The sequence below is a fragment of the Daktulosphaira vitifoliae genome, unplaced genomic scaffold (genome assembly GCF_025091365.1).
Source record: "Daktulosphaira vitifoliae isolate Bord-2020 unplaced genomic scaffold, ASM2509136v1 Scaffold_4, whole genome shotgun sequence".
Lineage (NCBI taxonomy): Eukaryota > Metazoa > Arthropoda > Insecta > Hemiptera > Phylloxeridae > Daktulosphaira > Daktulosphaira vitifoliae.
Window position 1 is genome coordinate 35,543,538 of NW_026099575.1, and position 22,899 is coordinate 35,566,436.

Genomic DNA, 22,899 nt, shown 5'->3' on the forward strand with positions numbered 1-22,899 from the left:
ATTATTATTTATTCATGGACCAAACGTGTACTGCAAGTTCGTTTTAACGACACATCGACTGTATTATGGATGTTGTACTGAGAATATGTCAGCTCGAGTAATACGTCAAACGCGTTTGTCTTCGACGCATCGACGTTAAACCCAAATAACCGGTACACACAAGTCTCTGGCTCAAAGCATCTGTAGAAAAACTAAATCTATTAAGGAAAATTTAGATGAACTTCTACCAACCGTCCACCCACATCCGGTACTTGTACTCGTGAAAAAGTAGTATGTAATTATTTATTAAATACTTTTATTGAAACATTAACAACCTATGAATTTTCTGAAATCAAAAAAAAAAAAAAAAGAAACAATGAGTTTCAACATTTCTTACAGTTCGTACTACCAACTTTTAAAACTAAACTCTATAATGATTTAATTTTTAATATAGCACGCATTATCTATTTAAAAATAGATTTGCTGTAGAGTTACGGGCCCCACTTTAGCCATTCTTATGCTTACTAATAGTGGTCAATAATTCATGGATATTAGACCGTGGCGTAACCTAGTTCTATAGACCTCACGATGGATAGGTACAGCTGTTGTTGTGGTAGTGGTTTCGCGTACTCTGTGGAAGGCCGCTGTCATTGCGAATCTTTGATCACAATAAAGGGAATTTCGCATTAAGTGACACACACACAGGATCGTCTCAACACGATCAGCGTGCAAGTTCGCAGCTCAAATGATGCAAGACACTTGGATAATGCACCGAGTACATACTACATTAAAGAGTATTTGAACACAGAGAAATATTGTTATGATATGTGTGTATTAAAATATAATAAAGCGGAATCGTGATCTGTGGATAATTTTTCGTCCAGATCGTGATTCGTGTATGCTAATTTCGTCAGAGGCAATAAATTAGCAAGAGTTCCCCCCTTGGGGTTTTTAAAAACAATATAACCTATAAAAATGACATGTAATATGTAAAACTTTGCGGTTTTGGGTAACCTATAGAAACATTCATGTGTTTGCCATTTTTGGGACGTTTAGGATACTCGTCTTAAGTTGAACATGTCCTAGATTTTTTGGCCAAAAATAATTTGGCCACGTTTCATTTGTACATGCCATGAAAGCTACATACTATTATTATAATTGTCCTTAGAAATCATTGTACATAATTTTTTTTACAAAAGTAATTAACGATATGATTTTGGAAAAAATTATTTCGATACATATATAACCCTCAACTCTTGCCAATTTTTATACATTTTTACGTGCTTCCAGTACATTTTTTAACCATGAGTATCCAATGACATTTTAAATAATTAAATCATAATTTATTTCGTGTTGTAGAATGTGCAATACTAATTAAATAGAGCTCAATACTAACAATACTCCGAATAATAAAATCGAGTAGACAAAAATAATTTCTAAAGATATAACTATTATATTATGTATGCTTGACAGTGATATGTATTATGTTAATTTATATATGTAACGATATGGAATCATACAAACAACGGTACCGATATTATTTTGCCACTAAGAAAGTGGGCGTTTATCGATTTCCATTCAAACGACGTTGTTGAGTTGACGACCAACTCTAATATAGATTCGCATCGATTATGATTTTACACAGGCCAATAATGCAAAATAAAATCAGTATAACGAAGTTAACTACGGTCTAAGGATTTTTGGCGACGCCAACACATTTAGCAAGTATATGTTGCAAAAGGAGTTTTATGTGCCACTATCTGAAAATATGATATCGCGAAATACAACTAACTCTGATTAAATTTTTATGAATACACTACCGGGTCATAAAATTCTAAGAATTTTTTACTTAATTATTTCGCAAACACTATAAATTATAATTATCTTTGACTAACTCTTTATAAGAAGATGATCAACCAGTATAGAAAAACTATTACGCTGGTATAATCTTTTTAAAATTATAGAATTGACCCAATTATCAATTTAATATTAAGATGTACTATAAAATTATCGGCGCGAGGAGTCACATGATGATCTTTGAATGGGTTCACGGCCATCGACCCTATTTGGTGATCTTGCTCTCTATCGTTCACGAAAATCCTGGTTTTGGTACCAGTCAATTTATACTATTCGAATTTGCTATGACAGACATAATAGTGGTGGATCAAAACAATAATCGTGCTGCTGATGATGACGGAGAAGGAGTGGGTTTGCCGGTTTTTACAGCACCCACGCAACATATTTTGATTAATCTGGTCCGGATATTTCAACCTGACGGTACAAACCGGTCTAGTCGTGTCCCCACCGAGGAATTTTTTCCCCTACCAGATTTTTTATTAATAAATACTAATCTAGCTTGAAAATAGCTGAACATTGTACAGCTTTGATAGGCAAAGAGCTGCAAGGATAAAGCCGGAGCATATAGGGTTCTAGCGCAGATCCGTTTTGACTCGGGTGTGGTCCTGGTCACGACATTACCTACATTTTATCATGATATATATTAAAACAACTTATTGTAGCCTTTGGAATAAAATAATCTAGTTGACACTTGATACTATTGCAAAAAAACCGATGTATTGATTACCTAGCTAATTATTTAGTGTACATAAAAAAAAAAGTAAAATATGCCCATAAATGTTTTCAAAATTGTGTGTCTATTAAGTTGAAATCGGTGTATTGTAAGTGCTACAGTCAATATAATGTCATTATTTTTCGAGGGGGGGCAGCAATTAAGCGGAGATAATTTTAAATGGGTCAGTGTCGAATTTCGCGGTATAGATAAAACGAACTGGTCGCCCAACGGTCGTTGCACTTGAACGTTATGTAGGTGAACGCGCAGACGGGTTATTTGAAGTATGTCTTTGGTCAGGGAAAACGCGACTATGTATCGGAAAAATCGATAATGGTCGACACAGTGGAAACGATGACGTGCTAAAAAAATACCTAGACCAATATTTACCTAACAACCGTGATTGATGTAGTAAAATTCTGTTATTCCTATATAAAAATATATGCGTTTATGTACAAGAACACCGATACAATGACACGTCGGGTTTCAGCATGCTCGGAATAAGTTAACGCGTGAAAACATAATATCGAATGTCATTAGCATAGTGATACCATGCCACCGTTTGAATACTTAATGTGCTCATAAACCCTACGATTCATCACAAATCATGAACATCAAAATATTATTTGTATGTAAATTGAAAAAAATTCTTGGAAAGAGATGCGAGGTTAATGTCAAAGTATCACGAAGAGCGAGATTATTTAACAGATTAATTGCAATTCACATAAAACACTTATTTCGAGGTTATTGATTGTTCTACCCTTGAATAAAAACAGAGAAAAACAATAACGTTATGACGCTTTTGCTCATATTATTTATTTTAGCATAAAAATTTGTATTTTAAAGGTGTTAAATGTGGCTGATATTATTTTACCAAGTAAAACTATTTGGAAGACTAAATCTCTAGTATGTCCCTATTTAAACTGCTGTCCTAATTGTATTAAAAAAATCTGCAGTTAATTATTTTTTATCAGCCGATATTTACTCTGTTAGTATATTTATTTTAAGAATTACTAAAGTTTTCTTAATTAAAAATGTTTGGTTTACTATCAAACAGGATAGTAAATAATTAATAATTAGGTTATCAAAAAACTGTTTAGTGCTCCCAGTATGTATATAATTATGGTAAGGAAATACGCAGGATTGAAATATTTACATAACATTGACAGAATGATAAGTATATTCATAGGAGCTACCAATGGTGAGCAACATCATTGACTATATTGTCAAACTAGTTCTTACATGTTACTGTAACGGTACAAACTACGACCTACTGTCTCCAGTCGACATGCACCAGCTCATTTTTTGATTTATAGTGGTAGCGCCTAAGCAGCACCAGTGAGCTTAAACAGCTGGACAACAAAAATACTCTTGTCGAGTTAAAAAAAAATTTAACTGAAAAAAGATACACGCATTGTAAAATACAATACACAAAAAGAAAGAAAGAGAAAAGGAAAAACGCCTCGGCGGAGCGGAACACACAGACCGCATTAAAAACCAGTTTCCACGACGCGACTGAATGTATCAGCTATTATTACAACTCTTGTCTGGATAATTAGCCCAGATCTGAGTATGTTACTACTACCAGTTGTAGCTGAAGTACTGCAGCTGATAATGATTTTTTTTAGTTCGCTATTCCAGTATTGTGGAACTTTATACTATTTTCATATTATAATTTTTAATGACGAATGTATATAAATTCACAATTTTCTTAACAATTATATTGGTATTTGATTATTATACAACATTCTAATGATAATAATTCAACAATATAGTAGCATCATCATGATTCAAAATCATATTCCTAATGAACTGTGTTGAATGGAAGTATACTTTAGGGAGCTGGAGCCCTCTTGAAGTTTCGATAATCCCCTGACAATATCAGGGTAACAATGATAATTGAGCTATTTTTGAAAATCGTCGTCATATTTCGTTTAATATTGAGTTGAAAACCATTTTTTTTTATTCATCAACTTTTTTTAAAATAATTTTATTAAAATATAGAAGAAAAAAAGTTCTGCTTTCACCAATACTTGGAGCCTCTGTCGAAGAAAATTCTGAATTCAACAATGAGCGTAATACGATAATTTATAAATCGTATAATAAAACTAATATAATAAAAGGTCTACGACGAGGAAATTGTTAGAAACGCGTGAATTGCATACTAGAAATATAATTTAAAAAAATTAAACTCTATAATTATATCGTAAATAACTTCCTAGAAAAGTAGTAATTAATTAAAATCGTTTTTATAATATTTTAATATTTTTATCTCGGTAACGTACTCGTGTCTTGTAAGTAACGGGCGTTAAACTCTCCGAGTGCGTCGCGTCATTGACAGACGTGGTCTGTAAACAACACTCGAATGCGTAAAATAGAAAAGTTCTTGTGAATATTTTTTTATGATTTATCTTTTTGACAGCAAATAAAAGAAAAACCGTTAAACATTTTAAAAAATCAACCATGGTAAGGTCGATCATATCTTATTTACTAATTTTTATTCACAACCGTTATTACTTAAATTAATTATACCAAGTAAACTTTAACGGTCGATTAAAAATACTGAAATACAATCAAATGGCTACGAGTTAAAGTAATGAATGCTGTTAATAAATTAAGATTTTATATAAATACATAACCTGTCTGTATGTTATAACATCTTATATCCTGGACAGGTAAATTTGATCGGCTGTTGATTTAATAATATATTATTCATAATTTTTTGCTTTAATTAACTGCACGAACAAAGGTATGTATGAATAAGGAAGTGTGTAACCTTTTTTTGGGGAAATTAATTGTTTATTCATTTAGTGAAAGCATGGAACTAATCTACATTGGATTTTTATTGCACTCGACTGCAGCAACTACTAAAAGAGAAACTTAAAATCGAAGTTAATATTAAACGGTACTTAAAAATTTTGTTAAGACAAAATATTAGTATTTGAATTTACCGTCGAGTCATTAGTTTCACGTCTCAAATTTATGACCCGAGGACATTTTTTTATCAAAAACGAATACAATTTTTTACGTACTAACTCTTAATTATGTCAAGAAATCTTGTTCACGTCTTACTACTTTTTTTTGTAAAACTAAAAATTAAATCACGCAAGACGTGAGATCAGTACTATCTGTTTCGAAATTTCCAAGACTTTATAGTTCCTCAAGTGCCGCATTTAGAGTGCATATAAATTTTGTAGAAACTGACAACCAATTATTTTCTTCCCCCAAAGTCGTTAGCTATCAGTCAAAATCTGATGAACTTCTGTTCATATATATTTATATAGTTACACAATCATAAGAACGTGAATCCATTGGTTCACCACCAGCACAGCGATGATAAAATTTTGCACGTGGAGTATATTCATGTAGCAAATTGTTTGTCTGACCGACCACAACTATCTGCAAGCATCGCGAAAACGTTAAGCATTGCAAATCACGATCGTCTGTGTAGAGTCTTTGGTTCATCTCACGTTATTTTTACGTGGCTGGAGTTGTTAGTTCCACGCGACCGGTAGAAGAATAAAACGTTTATAATAATATATTGCGTTTAACGTATAATTTATAAATAATGATACGAAAATTTCGTGGGTTTAATTGGTGGTCGTGTTTCGAAAAATGAATTACACGGACCCAACATGAAATGGAGTTATTTTTTTGTTTGTTCCTAGGGCTGCGTTCCATCGTTAAGAGGACGGTAAACTATGATAACTTCATCGGCGTGTGTGACTAAAGTGAATGAAAACGCCTAGATGGTACACGAACGGAATCCATTGTTTTCAGTGGGTCGTTTCCATCACGATCGGTCATCAAAAAATATTCACAGATTTCGAAGAGACAACGACTGGACTCCATTTGTTTTATAAATACAATTTTGTCCCCCTCTATTTCACACACACCCTTCTCGCAGGACATGTATAAACTAGTTTCGTACGCTTTGCGGTTATTTCTCGTGTACAACAAGCATAGGGGTACAACGAAATACTAAATAATATAAATGATATGCTGTTAATTTATTCCTTCTGTAGTCGTCAATAACTCTATCATAGGACATAGTAATAATATACATGCACTCGAGATAATTTGTAGAACCTGTTGTTTTTCAGTAATAAAAAATATGAATACAACCGCGTGTTATAATAAATGTAGACCCAATACCGTGAGCGCACAGGTGGAATGTCGCTATCGATGTGAATCGTTCAAAGGCAACAAACTTTCTATTCTACCCCAGTGCAGCCAGTTACAAGCACACCCGTAAACTAGTATAGTGTGTAACGATAGTAATGAAATTTTTTTACCGGTGGCTGATGTGGAGTATTAAGAAGGGAAATCATCATTACCATTACACACAGCGTACGATATTTTCGTTGGACATTAAGTGCTCTCGCCTGGGTCCGTGATGAGTCTACATCTGTCTATGTACATATAATTTCTCGCGGGGGATCCGCTACACGTCAAAATGTGGACGATTATTTTTTGACGGCACGATTTCTATATAATATTACATGCTCGGCAGTTTTATGGTGTGCCGGCGGATACACGTATAGAAATTTCGTGTAGAGAGGAAAAAAAATGGCAACGACCTCAGCCGAAACATGAATAAACCTCAGACTTCATCGTAGACACTCAACAGTGTCAAAGGTCGAGTTTCTCCTCAGCTGACACAGCCCCGATCGGTTTTTGACCATAAACGGACTTTCGTGTGTTTATTATGGTATTCCCCAATTTATATTACCACTCCATCTAGTAAAGAGATTGATTAATCTCGGCGTTTAACTATTTACAAGTGATCTCGTTGAATTGAAACTCTTGTGGTCGTTTAAACAATACGTAACAGTAGTTTCGGGTATTAGATTAAGCCGTTAAACGACGTCATAATCATGATTAATTAGTGCTATAATTATTATTAGCTGCTTTCTTTCTAAGGAAATCTAGAATTACAAGCACTTTTTTAGCGACAACCTCGCATTGATCCTCGTCACTGTTGTCCGAAGTAAAACCGATGCCATTGGAATTTCGTCCAGGAAACCACCACATATCATTACTATGTCCATTAATGTTAGAAATTAGTATTATAATTTAGGTACTATAATTCATGGGTTATTAACGCTCTAATTCGTACAATACTTTAAATATTATTCATACATAGCTATGCGTAAACGAATCCCTCAGTTCGTTGTCGTGACTTAACGACGTCAATTAAAACTGTAAATTTATAATGAACATGTACTACCAACGTACTCAACAGAGTACTTGTATTGATTAGTGTATCGATTTGTGTAATTAACTATTTATAATAATGCTATCAATTATATGGACATTAACACAATACAATTGTTTCTACTGTAAATACAAGGCTTTGATTAATCATTTTCAAAAAATATATTAGCACAAATAGTAAAACCTAGTGTATCTAATAGCACGGCATTTTATGTGTCTAGAGTAATAATAATGTTGGACTGTTATGAAAAGATTGAAAAAAAGTTCGGTCGTAAAGGACACCTTTTACTATGGTAACAGTAATATTGTTTCATTTTATATTTATTACAGCTACTATAACTGTAATCTCTTGTAACAGCTGCCGTTTCTATAAAAATAAAACCGCATTGTCATTAAAAAAACTTACGTCCGAATACACAAACATGAACAACAACGATTTATACAAGAACCTCGTTGAGGATGAAGACGACAACGACGAGTGTCATATAAATAAGACCGTTGGCAGTGGCGGGCGGAGGGAGAAATTCCGTTGAGGTTATAGAGGTGCAATAGTAGATGTATACACAAGAAGAAAACGGTGCCCCGAGGGGGTAGCGCACATTCGGCTGTAACCTGGATACACAAACCCGTGTAGGACATAGGGGGGGCCGTGTCCAGTTCAGGTAAACTACTTAGATCGCATGATTTCTCGAGATCGTAAAAAAGCCGTTGATGGTTTTTTCTTCACGTGAACGTGGGCGCTGCAGCTCCTTAGCTACGTAGTATATAAGACCGTAAAGTGACAATCGTAAAAAACAATAGAAAAAACCAGGGTCATGTAATAGTTAAATCTCTTTTTTAAAGAAAGAAAAGAAAACCGGCGTTATGTTTATTGTTTTTACTTTAAGAATCTCCCAGAAGTAAGCACAGCTAGATAGTTTTACATGTAAAAATTAGTTATTCTAAAAGGAGAGATATCTATCAAAAAATGGAAAATGCAAAGGTGTTATACTGCGGTACACCTTTTCTTTTCTATAACACCTTTCGGTTACTATGGATTGACTTACTATTTTTTATTGTTATTATTATGAGTATCGTCATCGCATTGTATTATTATGGTCACCAATAAAGGCCGACCAAAATTACTACGCAAGCGTTAAATGTGACGCGCAACAGGTTTTGTTTATTGCCACCGTTATAGGGTTAGTTGGTCACCTCAGAGTACGATCAAGTGTGTATTATAGTATTTCAAGTGGACAGCAGATTCTTATTTTAACCACAACAACGCGACGAAGTTTTTTTTTTTTAAGACCTACCTAGTGTTTTTTAATCACAAAAACCGTATGTCAGTGGCCGTGAAAAATATCCGTGGGACGTGGACTAGTCATGCGTTTAAATGTTAACATGGTAGTATTCTCGACAAAGTCGTATCATACGTTTGTTAGTGAAGACAATAAAAAAAATGTTTAGGATTTAAAAAGAACTTGAACTGTCCTGATGTCTCAACGGTTTTAGTGACAAAAGACTTGAACGGTCGTATACATCTATACTAATGCAACATTTACGGGGAAAACGTAACTACATCAATATCGACGCCGAAAGTTTTTTTCGATTGTTCATGAAATACAATGTCCGATTTTTAATCTTTTAAGCGTGGTATTATTAACAAAATTAAGGAGTTCATCAACCCGCGATTGCAACCGCTAAACGGTTATGCGGAAGTCGCAGTTGAGTTCCTATCTCAGGCAGTTGTTCTTATAGTATTGTATTGTAACAATGTAATTACCATGATCGTCGACCCAGTAGAGCTCGTGTAATCCAAATACGAGGATCTCTTGTGACGCAGCGATGACCTTTTGCACAACAAAACAACAATATTTATAACAATACTCCGAACGCACAGCGGCGGTAGCAAACACACATTAACGAGTCGGTGGTGCCGTTGCGGTGGCTCTTACACGGCCTAATACGCGCACACGCAAAGGGCAAATTCAACGGCGACCGGCTTGGTATGTGTGCGGCGGAACTTTCGACGCGCGGCGTGTAGTTAGCGGCCGGCGAGACCGTAAATCACATACTGCACGCACACAGGTAACTCGACCGTCTTGGCGGCGGAGGCCACGTGAAAACCAGCCGTGAGTCCATCCGCCTCCCACCCAACCACCAATCGCAGTTACCCAAAGACCTAGTTCCACCGCTGCTGCTGCGGACGCCGCGACCTCCTCCTCCTCCTCCTCCACCTCCTCCTCCGCCTTCCCCTCAAACCGCAGCAAACGCTCGCACTCGCATACACGGCGTGCAACTGGTTCCGTTAAATCTCTCAGCTGTGCGCGGCCACTTCGGGTCACACACACAGACAACCGCAAGAATAAGACCCGCGTACGCATAGAACTTGCCGCAAGAGTAGCAATAACAGAATGTGTGCGTTATATAAAAAATAATAATTCAATCATGTGTGTTGCACATGTTGCTTGTTGCCAAAAATAACCCGACAACAAAATTACTTTTATTAAGTACGTTGTATTTAGCTTATTAAAAAAAAATTATTTTATGTGGTCCTTATGTCGACAGCTTATAATCGTTTATTGAACCCTACCAAAATTCACCTGTCGTCTTTAGGTCAATACGAAATACACAGTTGCTTCAACAACCTCAATATTCCAAGTGAAAAATCCGAAACTTTTTAAAACATTATTGATGGAATTTCTCATTATGGTTTAAAGGCAATACATTTCTTTTAATAAATTGCTTGAACTTGAGGAAATTTCTATCGGGTGACATTTTTTTACCTTCATCTTTAGTAATAAACATAAAACGAAACTTATTTTTTACTACTTGTTCTAGTAGAACAGATGAGATTTTAATCTTGATGTATGAATACAGTTTTATGGATGCAAATAAAATAAAATAAAATTTTTACTACCATAATTTGATCTTTAAATCGAAATATTTTTATTAATATTTAATTTTCATTAAAAATGCATTACTTTTCCATTGAAACTTTTACTTATAAAGTATAATATATTTGTATGTTTAGAAAATTAACTTTTATGAAGCTTTCTAATGCGAACGTTTGTTAGGCAAGCTTATATAAATATATTTTATGTTGATGGTTTTTTGCTAATTCTTTAAATTGTTAAAATGTGTCGCCAGTTTTTGATATTTTTATTAAACAAGTCTACTGTCTAGTAAGCTAAGTGTTTTGTGCGTAATTCACTTTACTTGTTAGATGTGAATAACATTTAGTACTATACATGTTATTTAACAATTGATACCATAATGTGTTTCTAAGCAAATTGTGTTACATTTGTTGTTGATTTATTGATTGAAATTCACTACAATAATTTAGATATTGTTATTTCTAAGCAGTGGTGTATTTACGGCGGACATGGGGTATAAAATGTAAATAAAATCATATTACAGGAGGTAGAAATCTCCACACTACTTTATTTTCTAAAAGTTAAGTAGACTCCTATAGAAAACGTCTAATTATGCAATGGCAATTTGTCATTATTAAATTATAAGAATTTATAAGAAAAAAACAATAATCACGAAAGAAACTTTTCTATAATAATTAATAAAAGTTTATACAATTTAATAAATCATAAAATTAAAATATTTTCTGTGCTATTTAAATCGATAACTCTACTTAAAAAAAATTTACCAATATTACAATTGCAATTAAATTTAAACAATTGGCATTTTAATGGCATTGGAATAGTTTAAAATAAATTGATTTCCTTTATTTGGTAGAGTCTATTTGCAATTTGCAGTGTGTCATTATTAATAATGACTTTTCATTACTGGAAAGTTCAAGGAGAGCGTTTGAGAAATCGTAATACCAAAACGTTTATAAATCAATCAAATGTCACGAAGTAAATTGTGCAATAAATTCTCAATTACTTAAATTAATCAATTGCTTAAAAAAATATGATATTAAATTTTTGTACAATAAAAGTCTGATACTAGTGACATTTTAAAATAATACAAAAAAAGCTGAAATAAGTTGAAACTTAAAGTATATTATGCAAAACTGACTACAGTAATTTTTCCTAATCAATTTTTGAAAACAATCTTAAATAAATATTATTAATAAGACTAATAGATTAATGACGATTTATTACACAATTGGTATATTATATTGATATATTTACAAACTATAAAATGTAATTCACAGTTTTCCCATTCAGTGTATGCTAAAAATTACACTAAAAACATTTTTTTCTAGTCGGCTTAAAAGTAAAAAATCTCTGAAAGAATAAAAATTCGATTATAATTTGTGTAAAATTTATAAGACATTCTTAGCTACCTTGCTCAATAGTATGTATGAAATTAAATGTTGTGATCTCAATCACTGTGTGGATAAGAAGGTTAAACAAAATTATATTAATTTTTATTTAAGTTATCTGAATTCTCTTTTACTTTACTAGTGATTTTTATCTTAATCGTTGTATTAATGAATACATGGAAGGCTATGTCATATCAACATTAAACACAAGTTGAAACAAGTGCTTTGTAGGTACTGAAAACTCTACAAATTTAAGAACGGTGTGTTTAAATATAATTGTCAGTAACAGTGCTGTTTTCGCAATAAACCCTTTTTTATTTTAGGGTATACGTTGATTTGTAAATGTATACCCTTCTACATAACTAGCACACAAGTATTACTTTTTTAGGGCATACGTTTATTGAAAAAGTTGTTAGTGAATACCCTTCAAAGCACCACTGGTCACTAATTATTGTTTTCATCTTAAGTAATTATTATCACGCCGAAACGTCTTTTTTTATGTATACATTTTTTTTAAACTAAAGGTAATAATAATTTCAATATAATTTTATTCTTTTTAATTGAATTCAATTTATAATGAGATGACAAGTCATGTAGTTTTACTACTCAATAACCTTTGGCTTTCAGTTGTAAATGATCTAGAACAAGTTGAATACCTCTTTCGAAGCTGTGTAATGTGGCTGTAAATGTTGTAAAGGGTTAACGATAAAAATAAAAGCCCGTAGAGTTGTAAAAAAAACGTTAAGTCTACTCACGGACTAAAGAAAATAACTGTTGCAAATCACAACTTCTCCAATACTATACTGTCGTTGAACGAGTCAGCATTGATCTTGAGATATCTATTCATGAAATATATTTTTCTAACGAGGTGTGTGATATTTGTTCATGTTTAAAGAAACACATGCGAATGAACGATGCGTAGGCGGGTGGCACAGAGAAAAACGGCGTTTGAGCATAACGTGTACAGATTTAGAAAAACTACCGGTGCCGTTGGGCCCTAAAAACTGTGTTCTTTTTGCCAAACTCAATGCGACCTTATCACACGAATCGTGGCGCACAAGAATTCCTCTACCACAAGCTTGTGTACACTTATATACGACCAGGCACATAAATTCGTGGCGGTGTAAAGTGTGGCACTGGTGTCCGCAAGATAATCATGATAATGGTCTCCTATTGTTGTACGGCACTGGGAAACCGGATTAAAACGAGTGCTTTCGATCCACACGACTAAAATAGGGCGTGTACACTGTACTTATGTGTGTGGGACTAGTTGGCTAGGCTAGTGTATGTTGATGAATAGGTTCGAAATGAAACAACGGAACTTTTTATCGCAATTTATAAAAAATCGTTGTCCCGATCGCCGAAAACAAATTTTATTAAAATATTCGATAAAACACTTAATGAATTATGTAACGAATTATGTCATTGGAATTACGCGACCCATGAAGTAGTTCGCAGAAGGCGTCCAACATATTATTATTGCGAAACGATTATTTTTTATTTTCGAATCATTCTTGTTAATTGAAAGATTTGCAAGTAAAAGTTTTAAAAAATAATCGCTTTCCAATGCCTACAGAATTTGAAAATTTATTTGATCCGAAATTTTATTGCATCACTCGACCGATTGATGGCAATGTACGTTCGTGAAACGATTGGATCGTCAAATACCGACTTGGGCATATCGGTTGTATAAAAAACAAATACATTTCTCAAATGCGCGGTATATTAAGTGGGCACATTTTGAATTTTGATTTATTAAATGTTATTACCGTTTTTGAGGCTCGCAATGATCGTTATTAATGTTCCGAGACGGTTTTTGGACTTCGCGAAGCAATTAAAATTCGTTTTCAGGGCGTTTCAAACAATGGAGTAATAAATGTATACGACATACTTTACATTTGCCCCATCGTTTGATTAGGTGTTGAAATTAATGGCAAACATATTTAGGCATATTTTAACAGTATACCGTTTTAATAACTGTAATTATTCATTAACAACGTTCGGCAGTACCAGATTCGGTCCATAATAATTATTTTTAGCAATACTATGGTGTTATTATTTTAGTAACTCATTATTTTTTTACGTACGTTTTGGAGAAAACGTGTCAAACCAGTTTTAGTCTATAATGGTATTCTACAAGCGCTTGGTTATTGATTAGTGTATGACACTCGATAAATTGTGCTGCGAGTTAAAAAAATGTATACATTATCGGATCAATGATCACATGTACAGCTGCAGCTATTAACCGAAATCAGAAATGAAAATATACATGTCAAATTCAATATTATACACTTCAGGTACGTCGAGGGGCGTTTGCTTGTTAACTGTAATGATTTAGTGGACGCACAGCGGACAAATAAATAATTTTCGTCTTGACAGCCCAACAGCTGAGGACCTCGATAATTTTTAATTTTGTTCATAAAATAACACTCCAAAACAATTATTGTGAATACTAATTTTTTTACTTGAACTCGACATGTCTTTATTTGGTACAGCTTGACTATAGAAATCAAATCACATCCGAACCGTTCAGTAGAACACACGACATTAGTCAAACAAATAAAACTATTTAATTATAATCTCGATCCAAGTTTTTAGATACTAAATCTCTCATACGTTCATTATTTAATCAGCTTGGTGCACATCTTTTTATTTCGAGTGGCGCATGGCTTAACGGGTTTCCGCTTCTAGCCACGGTAAGATTAATGTTGGTTTGATAAAACAAAACACGGTTAAAATGTCAAAATAATTTTTCAATATTTAATCCGTCAAAAGTAATATATTATTAAATATTTGGTAGACCACATTGTTGAGTTCATTATATATTCACTATGTTCAGTCCGTTTATATTTTTGATATTATATTTCACCACGTTACTCTTAACCTTTTCCTCAGCAGGCAACAGGAAGACAACAAGCACTTATATTTTTGTTTGGTTAAATAATCGTGAGGCTCTGTTGTATTTCGATTACTGAAAATACTATATGGAAAAACAATATTTCTCATTATTCAAAATATTAATTGAGTAAAAGAAATCGAAATCTCGAAAAAATGTGACTTATTTAAACTATTGAGTTGGAAAGCTAAAACTAATTATAATATGTTATTTGTACAACAATTTTAATTGGTTAATAAGATAAATTTCAAATTACTTTAATGCACCAACTGCAATTAAAATAATGTTAGTACTAATCCACAAATTAATTAGGATAAATGATTTTAATTTTAAATAAACGTGTTATGAAAAAACAATAGTATTTAATCAATTTTCACGCTTTAATTTAATAATTATATTTAACTGTTTGTGAACAGATATCAGTTGAAAATCAAAATTTAATATAATTTTAAATAAAATATTTATAATATTACTATGTATTAAATTGGTATGTATTTAATGAATTAAAGTAAAATTTTTTTTTTCTTTGATATTTACATTTAATTCTTATAACTGATCTTAATCTCAATAAAGTTATTTAAAAAATTTGCATGGGTTTAGTTTTCATGTGTTTATTTATTACACTTTCAATAACAGAATATGTATAAAATGTATTAAATTATAGTCCAGATATTACACTTTGTATGCTTGAAAAAAACGAACAAAAGATAGGCACAACGTTGTATAAAACTATGAAGGATATCATCACGATTTAAGTTTTTTATACTTACACTATAATATGTGTATTGTTCAATGCAAAGCGCATCCACAAAATAATGTTGCTATTTATTAAAGAAACAACAGATTTAATTCTTTAAAAACATTCATAACCGTGAGAAAAATTATTTGACTTTACTATTGTTTACAGACCAAAAATGCAATTATTCCTTATTATCATTATTCATATTAAAAGATATAAATATATAAGCATTTTCTAGAATATTTAGTGAAATATTTATACGCAGAGATATATTTTAACTTTATTTAATAGAAGTAGGGGTTGATTATGATTATTCAAAAATAAATTCTTGTAGAAGGGTTAGGTGGAGACTGACCGTTATCCCTAATAAATAGATAATACTAAGTAGATATTTTTATGATTATTTTCAATAATTATTATATATTATTTTAGTAAGATAAAATTTACAAAACTTTAATGCTTGGGAATTTTTAAGGAATTTCTGAAAGCTTGGTAATTTTTATTTAAGACATTTTATTTTACTTTCTTTTTGTAAACTATCTCTAAATTAAATTTTAAATACTATGAAAATCTTTCAAATACATTTATACATAAATTGTTACCTAATGATCAGACAAACGATAAATAAAAAATAATAATTTTTTCAAACAATATTATCTGAATTTTTTTTTTCTTAGATTAAAGCTCAGTGAGATATTAGTTGAATAATTTGAATATTTCCTCAGTATGTACCATATATATGTATGTAGTATAAGTATGTAACGTATAGAGATAGGCAAGTCCGAATTGTATGAGTGGCGAGAAATATCTTTGGGCCACTCTGTATTTAGATCTTTTTTGGGAAAAGCTTTTAAAATAATGTGATAAACTTAAAAATATCAATCAATTTTTAAAAATTTAGATTTTTTAGAGTAGACGCTGGATGAAGTATTTGAATGTCAGCTGGATTTATACTTAATTAAATATATTAATTGTTTAATTATAAATAAATACGTACTTAAATCACGATTGTTTTTTTTTTTTTGTTACAATAATAATAATAATAATAATAATAATGTACATTTTTTGATCTCTCTGATATTTTTCTCTATTAAGATACTGAAATAACGCTAAAAACACAATATAAAACATTGAAATATGGAAAATATTCAACATAAATGTTTGTATTTAGTTAATTTATTTTCTGAAAAAAATTTATAACTTATGTAGGCATCCCTAAAACTTATAAAAAATAAAGTAAAATGCTAATTATTATGAGTCTTGGTTATAATAAAACATTTAATATACCAATTACATAAAAATAATTTGTTGTTATATTTGTGTTTTATAAACATGTAACATAAAAAATAAGAAAAAAAAGATTTTTTACTTGGTATTTACTATTTTAAGAAATATAAAACTATAATGGCTGAACTAGAATAACATATTCCTTAATAATTTTTAATAAGGTGCCCTGTTTTGACAGTGGAAACTATTTTAGGTTCATTTACATATATTATGATTATAGTTGCTAAGTAAAAATAAATAAATAGAATAATATTAATTTGTGTAATACAACTTGTAAAATGTAATAATTTGAAGACAATTTAAAACTAAAAAACGAAATTAAAAATGTTTTAATACTTGCATAAAATACCTTATTTGCATTGTTTAAAAATCAGTGGATAATTCATTATATTTGTGAATTTAATTATATTTATATTTGTACTAGAAAAATTTTTATCTGAATTATGTTGATACTAATATAAACCAGACGCCTATTGTGTTCAAATAATGAAAAATTTAATAATTATTTCATAACTTAGTTAACCAAAAATCTCACATTAAATCATTTTAAAATCTTGCCTTAATTTTTGAAATATGCAACACATCATACAAGGATAATTGAATTCTAAGAATCATTATTATCGTTACGCCTGTTAGTAATTTAGTACACTTCAAGATATACTTTTTGGTATTAATTTGCCTATACGCTCCCGAGTTGTACGATAAAAATACTATGGAAAACATAATATTATTTGAACATATAACATATGTTTATTATATTATAAACACAAAAATCTCTAAAAAATTGTTTTCTGTTTGAAAATATATAACCGCATAGTCTGTGACCGATTTTGGATATTTTGACATGGGAGGCACACGTTAATTGTAACTATAAACTCTTAATGTTTTATTCTTTTACTGTATTTTTCACTTAGTATGAAATTCGTAATTATGTAGAAATAACCTTATTTTTATTAAAATATATTTTTAGAAGTCCGTCTTTATAATAATGTAGTGAAAAATATGCTCTTAAAAAATATTGCCAAGAGAAAATTACCAGGACGGACATGCTACCCCTTAAATTCGCCACTGAGCCTATTTATAGAAATCTAAAAAATCGCTACGCATATTTTTAATTAATGCAGTTCATTATATTTAACCAATTAGAGTGAACTAAATTTATTTTATGAACATGTTAGAGATTGGTAGATAATTTCAATAAAATGTCTTTCTATTGAAACTCGTTATTTCCATAGTTTCAATTTATATCAAATCGATATAGTAATTGTAAGAGCCTCAAGTGAAATCTATTTTGGAGTATCAATTCTACAATAAATTCATTTTTTTTTCGCTGCATAGTAAAATATATATATTTTTTTAATATTACACTCATAAATGTATGTAATTTTATAGTTGTTGTATTAAAGTGTTTATATAAGACATTTGTTTCAATTATTGTTTGAAAAATAGTTCGGTACAGAAAATATTTGTATAATGATTATCTTGAAAAAATCATTATAAAAATCGCATTAAAATGAAATACTTGACGTTTTACTTGTTTAGTAAGACAAATATAAGTTATATTGGCATGAACCACATTAATTTGTAAGTTATTTAATTAATTGTTTCTATTATGTTTACAAAATAAATGAGTATTAAATGTTATATTACACATAATATTACATAATTATCAATATACCCACCTAAATACATTTACATAAAGAAGATGAAGTTACTTATTTTTGAATAATAACGAAAAACTCTTGAAAAAATCAATGCTATGTTCATTATAAACACGATCTATGTTTGTTGCCATTAGCAACAAGATAAATTGAAACCAAACATAAACAAATTTCCATTTCAGTAGTGACGAATTATCGTAACATTCATTTCCATTTATAGAAGAATGAATTTTCATAAACCGTTCGAAATGTATGACGAAGAGATTGATGTAAAAGAAGATGCCGATGAAATTGAAAGTGATACAACGGAAAGCAGCTTGGAAAATGAAGGTAGTCGAGATTTGAGAACTCCAAGTGCTAAGCAAAGGAAGTTGTTGGTAAGTCTATTGTGAAAAAATTTATTTCGTATATTTAAATTTATATGTAACATTATAAAGTGCAACTTTTTATATACTATTGGAAGTTTAGACTATTTTTTCTATTTTTTATACGACTATTAACATTTTAGTGGAATTAAAAATACTCAATTAGATGTTAAATTCATCATAAAAAATACCTAAAATTGAAAACAAACTGGATGATAATTTGTTTTCACTAAACAGATTTAAACATTACATTAGTTCTATATAAAAAAATAATTGGAGTTAATTTTTGAACCATTAATTGTTTGTTTAATAATAAAAATTCTCTTTACTCTCAAATTATTAAAAATTTTATAACGAGAAAGATAATTTTATTTTCTCGATAAACTTACTTAATTAATATTAGTAAAAATGTATAAATTTTTTATTGCTATTTTTTTGTTTAGATGTCAAGCAGTTCTGGGAGGAGATCAAGGAGCAGACTACGAGCTGTAGATTACGATGAAGTCATTGAGTCTGTAAAAGAAGATCATGACAATTACGATGTCCATGAGGCTAAAAGGTTAAATAAAATTAACTTTAATTTATTATGCTATGAAGAAATAACTATGGTTTATTTAGTTATATTTTGATTTCATTTGTTTTTAAAATTAATTTTGAACTACAATTTTTTATTGCATATAAAATGCTATCAAGCAACCAGTATCTAATACTTAAGTTTCTATAATAATCGTTATCCACCTAAAACTTCCTGTATTTGTTCATAAAAAATTAATAAATTGAAATATTTTCGTCTTTAGAGACTATGAAAAAGACTACAATGATTTGAATTTGTCTGAAGATATCAAAGATATATTTAAATACATACCTATGTAAGTAATTAAATAAAGGAAAATTAATTTATGCATAAAAAATTATTAATATATTTTCAAAGGTATTATCCTCAGAAAACTAAAATTGACTATAAGCTTGTACCATTTATACCTGATTATTTACCAGCCGTCGGAGATGCGGATGCTTTTTTAAAAGTTATACCTCCTGATCCTGATATCCAACAAGGTATTGGCTTGGAATACTTAGACGAACCCAGTCTCAATCAAAGTGACCCATGTCTTCTAAATTTACAACTCAGAGCATCGTCTACAGTTTCTACTAAAAATTTGGTAATGATCTTATGAAATATATACATTTATATTATTATTAAAATACATTTTATGTTTGATCAATGCATTTATAAATACACTACAGATTGTAAAAAAGTTAGAAAATGCTGAGAAAAATCCAAAGGTTATTGAACAATGGATACAAAACATTAATGATTTGAATCGCAACAAGACTTCAACGTTTTTTTATTCGGTGTATGTGAAATATTATATTAATATATTTTTTCATTTTTGATTTTTAATTATTTAAATATATGAATAGTAAAATGCCCGATGTTGAAACATTAATGGCTAAATGGACTGAAGACGATAAAAGAACGGCACCTAATTTTGACAATGATTTACCAACGGTAATTGATGAAGTATGTGGTGAGTAGAAACTAATAAAATTATTATATTCAAAATGATTAATTAGATATAACGCATTATCTTTAAAATTATAAAACAAATATACATGTATTTTTTAAACGTTAATAGCACCTCATGTTTTATAATTTTCAAAAAAAATTAATCCTATCCCATCTTTAATGTTTAAATGTAAAAATATATATCCGTTTTATAATTTTAAAGATGGACAGGAGGTAAAGCGCCGGGCTATTTGTTTATTTTAAGTGTACTACACCTCCCGACTTATATGTAAGTGTTAATATCATTTAAAATCTTGGTTGAATATTACTATATTTTCTTAATTAGTTAATTTTCTCATTTTTAAGCTAGTTAAATATATGTTTCCATTAAAAAAACTTAAATTGATACTATTTTAAAGGGCTAGAAGGAGAATAATATCAAATTTTTGAAAAGAAATAATTCTACCTTATATTATGTATAATGCTTTTTAGCTTCTTTAACAATGGAAGTAAAAAAAAAACTATAACATGTTATTTTTATTTGTCTGTCGCCTCAAGAAGGGTTGAACATAATAATATACACAAAAAGCTAATCTTTTATGTTTAACTTTTGAACATTTTCTGAAAATCCTATAAACACCTATAAACACCTATAAATATATATATTCTTTCTTAAAATTAAATACTATCAACAAATTTGCATCGAAGCGATTTTTATGATATTGATTATAATAACTGTCAGTTATCATATAATTATGCCGAGTTTCCGGTGTGTCACGAATTAACTGTAATGGATTTTCATAAAATTATATTGAATAAAAATTTTTATTTTTATAAGTTACGATGTTAAGTTTATTATAAAAAAAATAACTTTTTAAGAAGATTTCCAAATTTTGAAAATGATGTAGGATACTATGACTTCCTTTATTCAATTAAAATAAACTAAACTGAATTCTGATAAAACTTTACGGAAAATAATTAGTTTACCATATAATAATTGATAACCCTATTAGGTCAATCCATATTAAATCATCCATTAGTCCATGACCATTTTTAGTTTTTTTGACATTTTAATGGTAAAAAATATCTGTTGAACCAGTATTTCAAAAGTTATTAACACTAAATATGCAAAGTTATTTATTTATTATAAGCCGCTCGATTACTCCAAAATAAATATATTGAAAAAAAAATTTGGTTTTTTAGTTACATATATTTCTTTATTTATTAGCTATTAACTACTTTTGGCCGACCCCAAGCAATTGGCAATGACGCGATAAAAAAGAAGATTAGCTATTAACTACTTACTAGAATCTCCCCTTATAATGTTAGGGGAATTTACATTATTGTTTGAAATGATAACATTCATAATTAATTAACTTATAAAGTAGAAAATTATCTAATTAAGAAAATTATTGGTCGATAACAATTTTTGAGCTAGTACTTTGGATATTATTTTCATTTTCTAACCTAGACGGGACTAAGAGTACGACTGGGAAATGACTAGTGATAAAAATACCAGCACCCACTCCTCACCTGTAATCATAACTTTAAATTGTTAATAATTTTTGAAATACTGGTCCAAAAGATGTTATCGATTAGTCAATCTCATAATTAGAGTATTTTCTATTTTATAAGCTAATTAAAATGTATGTTGCCTTTACAGAAATTAGGTTGACACCCTTTTAAGTTATATTCTAAAAAATAATTGTTAGCTGACATTTCAAGAACTATAAGTAACTAAAAAAATCCATAATTTTTTTTCCAATATTCTATTCATTTTGTGAGCAATCTAGTGATTTATAATAAACCGATCACTTTGTATAGACTGGTATGGGTTATGTTATTTTTATCATTATTCTTATCACTGCCACCCTGATATTAAAATAGTCATAACTACTGAACTATTGGTTAAAAAATTGTTATCTGACAGTCATTTTCTCCGTTACCCAATAATTTATTTATGACAGATAAAATAACTGCTTATGAGTTCATCTTTAATACTCAAAATATTTATTAAATTAGTTAGACGTAGTCTTAAAATTACCCATTTGAAATGTAAGTTATTTTTTATAAAGAATTAAATATAATTTTATATTACACGCAATTAATAAATTTTATTTGTTGATATAGACTACTTCGGAATTCCTAAAACAGAAACCAAGATTGAATCATTGCATGTGTTGTTCTCCGTATACTTAGCTATCAAAAAAGCACAGTCTCAAAATACTACTGTATTACCAACTTCAACAAACACAACGCCTGAAAACAGACCGAATAATTATTAGTTTTGGCTTGTTAACATATTTTATTGATACAAGATGTTACGTTTAGACTAAAAAGTTTTACTTTTAATACTTACTACTATAATTTTCTTATGTCAATAACATGATATATTATTTATTGTTTATTTTT

At 30.1% G+C, this 22,899-nt stretch overlaps 2 protein-coding genes across 4 annotated transcripts in view; one reads left to right on the plus strand and one right to left on the minus strand.

Moving 5' to 3' along the window:
* The window catches only part of LOC126905728 (probable inactive serine/threonine-protein kinase DDB_G0274821), a 45,944-nt gene extending 36,095 nt beyond the window's left edge, over positions 1 to 9,849 (minus strand). For both annotated transcript variants that reach the window (XM_050685720.1, XM_050685719.1), the window contains exon 1: positions 9,531 to 9,849. The gene's annotated coding sequence lies outside the window, so the exon portion shown is untranslated. The remainder of the gene's footprint in view (positions 1 to 9,530) is intronic.
* Positions 9,850 to 18,436: 8,587 nt separating this feature from the next.
* Positions 18,437 to 22,882, plus strand: LOC126905731 (intraflagellar transport protein 46 homolog). 2 transcript variants are annotated; one of them, XM_050685722.1, is made up of 9 exons: positions 18,437 to 18,538; positions 18,836 to 18,992; positions 19,424 to 19,539; positions 19,778 to 19,849; positions 19,912 to 20,140; positions 20,226 to 20,335; positions 20,403 to 20,509; positions 20,753 to 20,776; positions 22,618 to 22,882. In XM_050685722.1, exons 1-9 carry the CDS (start codon positions 18,468 to 18,470, stop codon positions 22,770 to 22,772), a joined length of 1,041 nt encoding a protein of 346 aa, XP_050541679.1. In that variant the 5' UTR covers positions 18,437 to 18,467; the 3' UTR covers positions 22,773 to 22,882. The 2 variants fall into 2 exon arrangements, with proteins under 2 accessions (XP_050541679.1, XP_050541680.1); XM_050685723.1 differs by lacking the exon at positions 20,753 to 20,776 and having other exon boundaries at positions 18,460 to 18,538; positions 22,618 to 22,876.
* The last annotated feature ends 17 nt before the right edge of the window (positions 22,883 to 22,899 follow it).

Coding starts and splice junctions, on each gene's coding strand:
- LOC126905731 (XM_050685722.1), top strand. CDS start 18,468: ATGAAATACTTGACGTTTTACTTGTTTAGTAAGACAAATATAAGTTAT. Junction 18,993..19,423: donor CTAAGCAAAGGAAGTTGTTG/GTAAGTCTATTG, acceptor TTTTTTGTTTAG/ATGTCAAGCAGTTCTGGGAG. Junction 20,336..20,402: donor TCAACGTTTTTTTATTCGGT/GTATGTGAAATA, acceptor ATATATGAATAG/TAAAATGCCCGATGTTGAAA.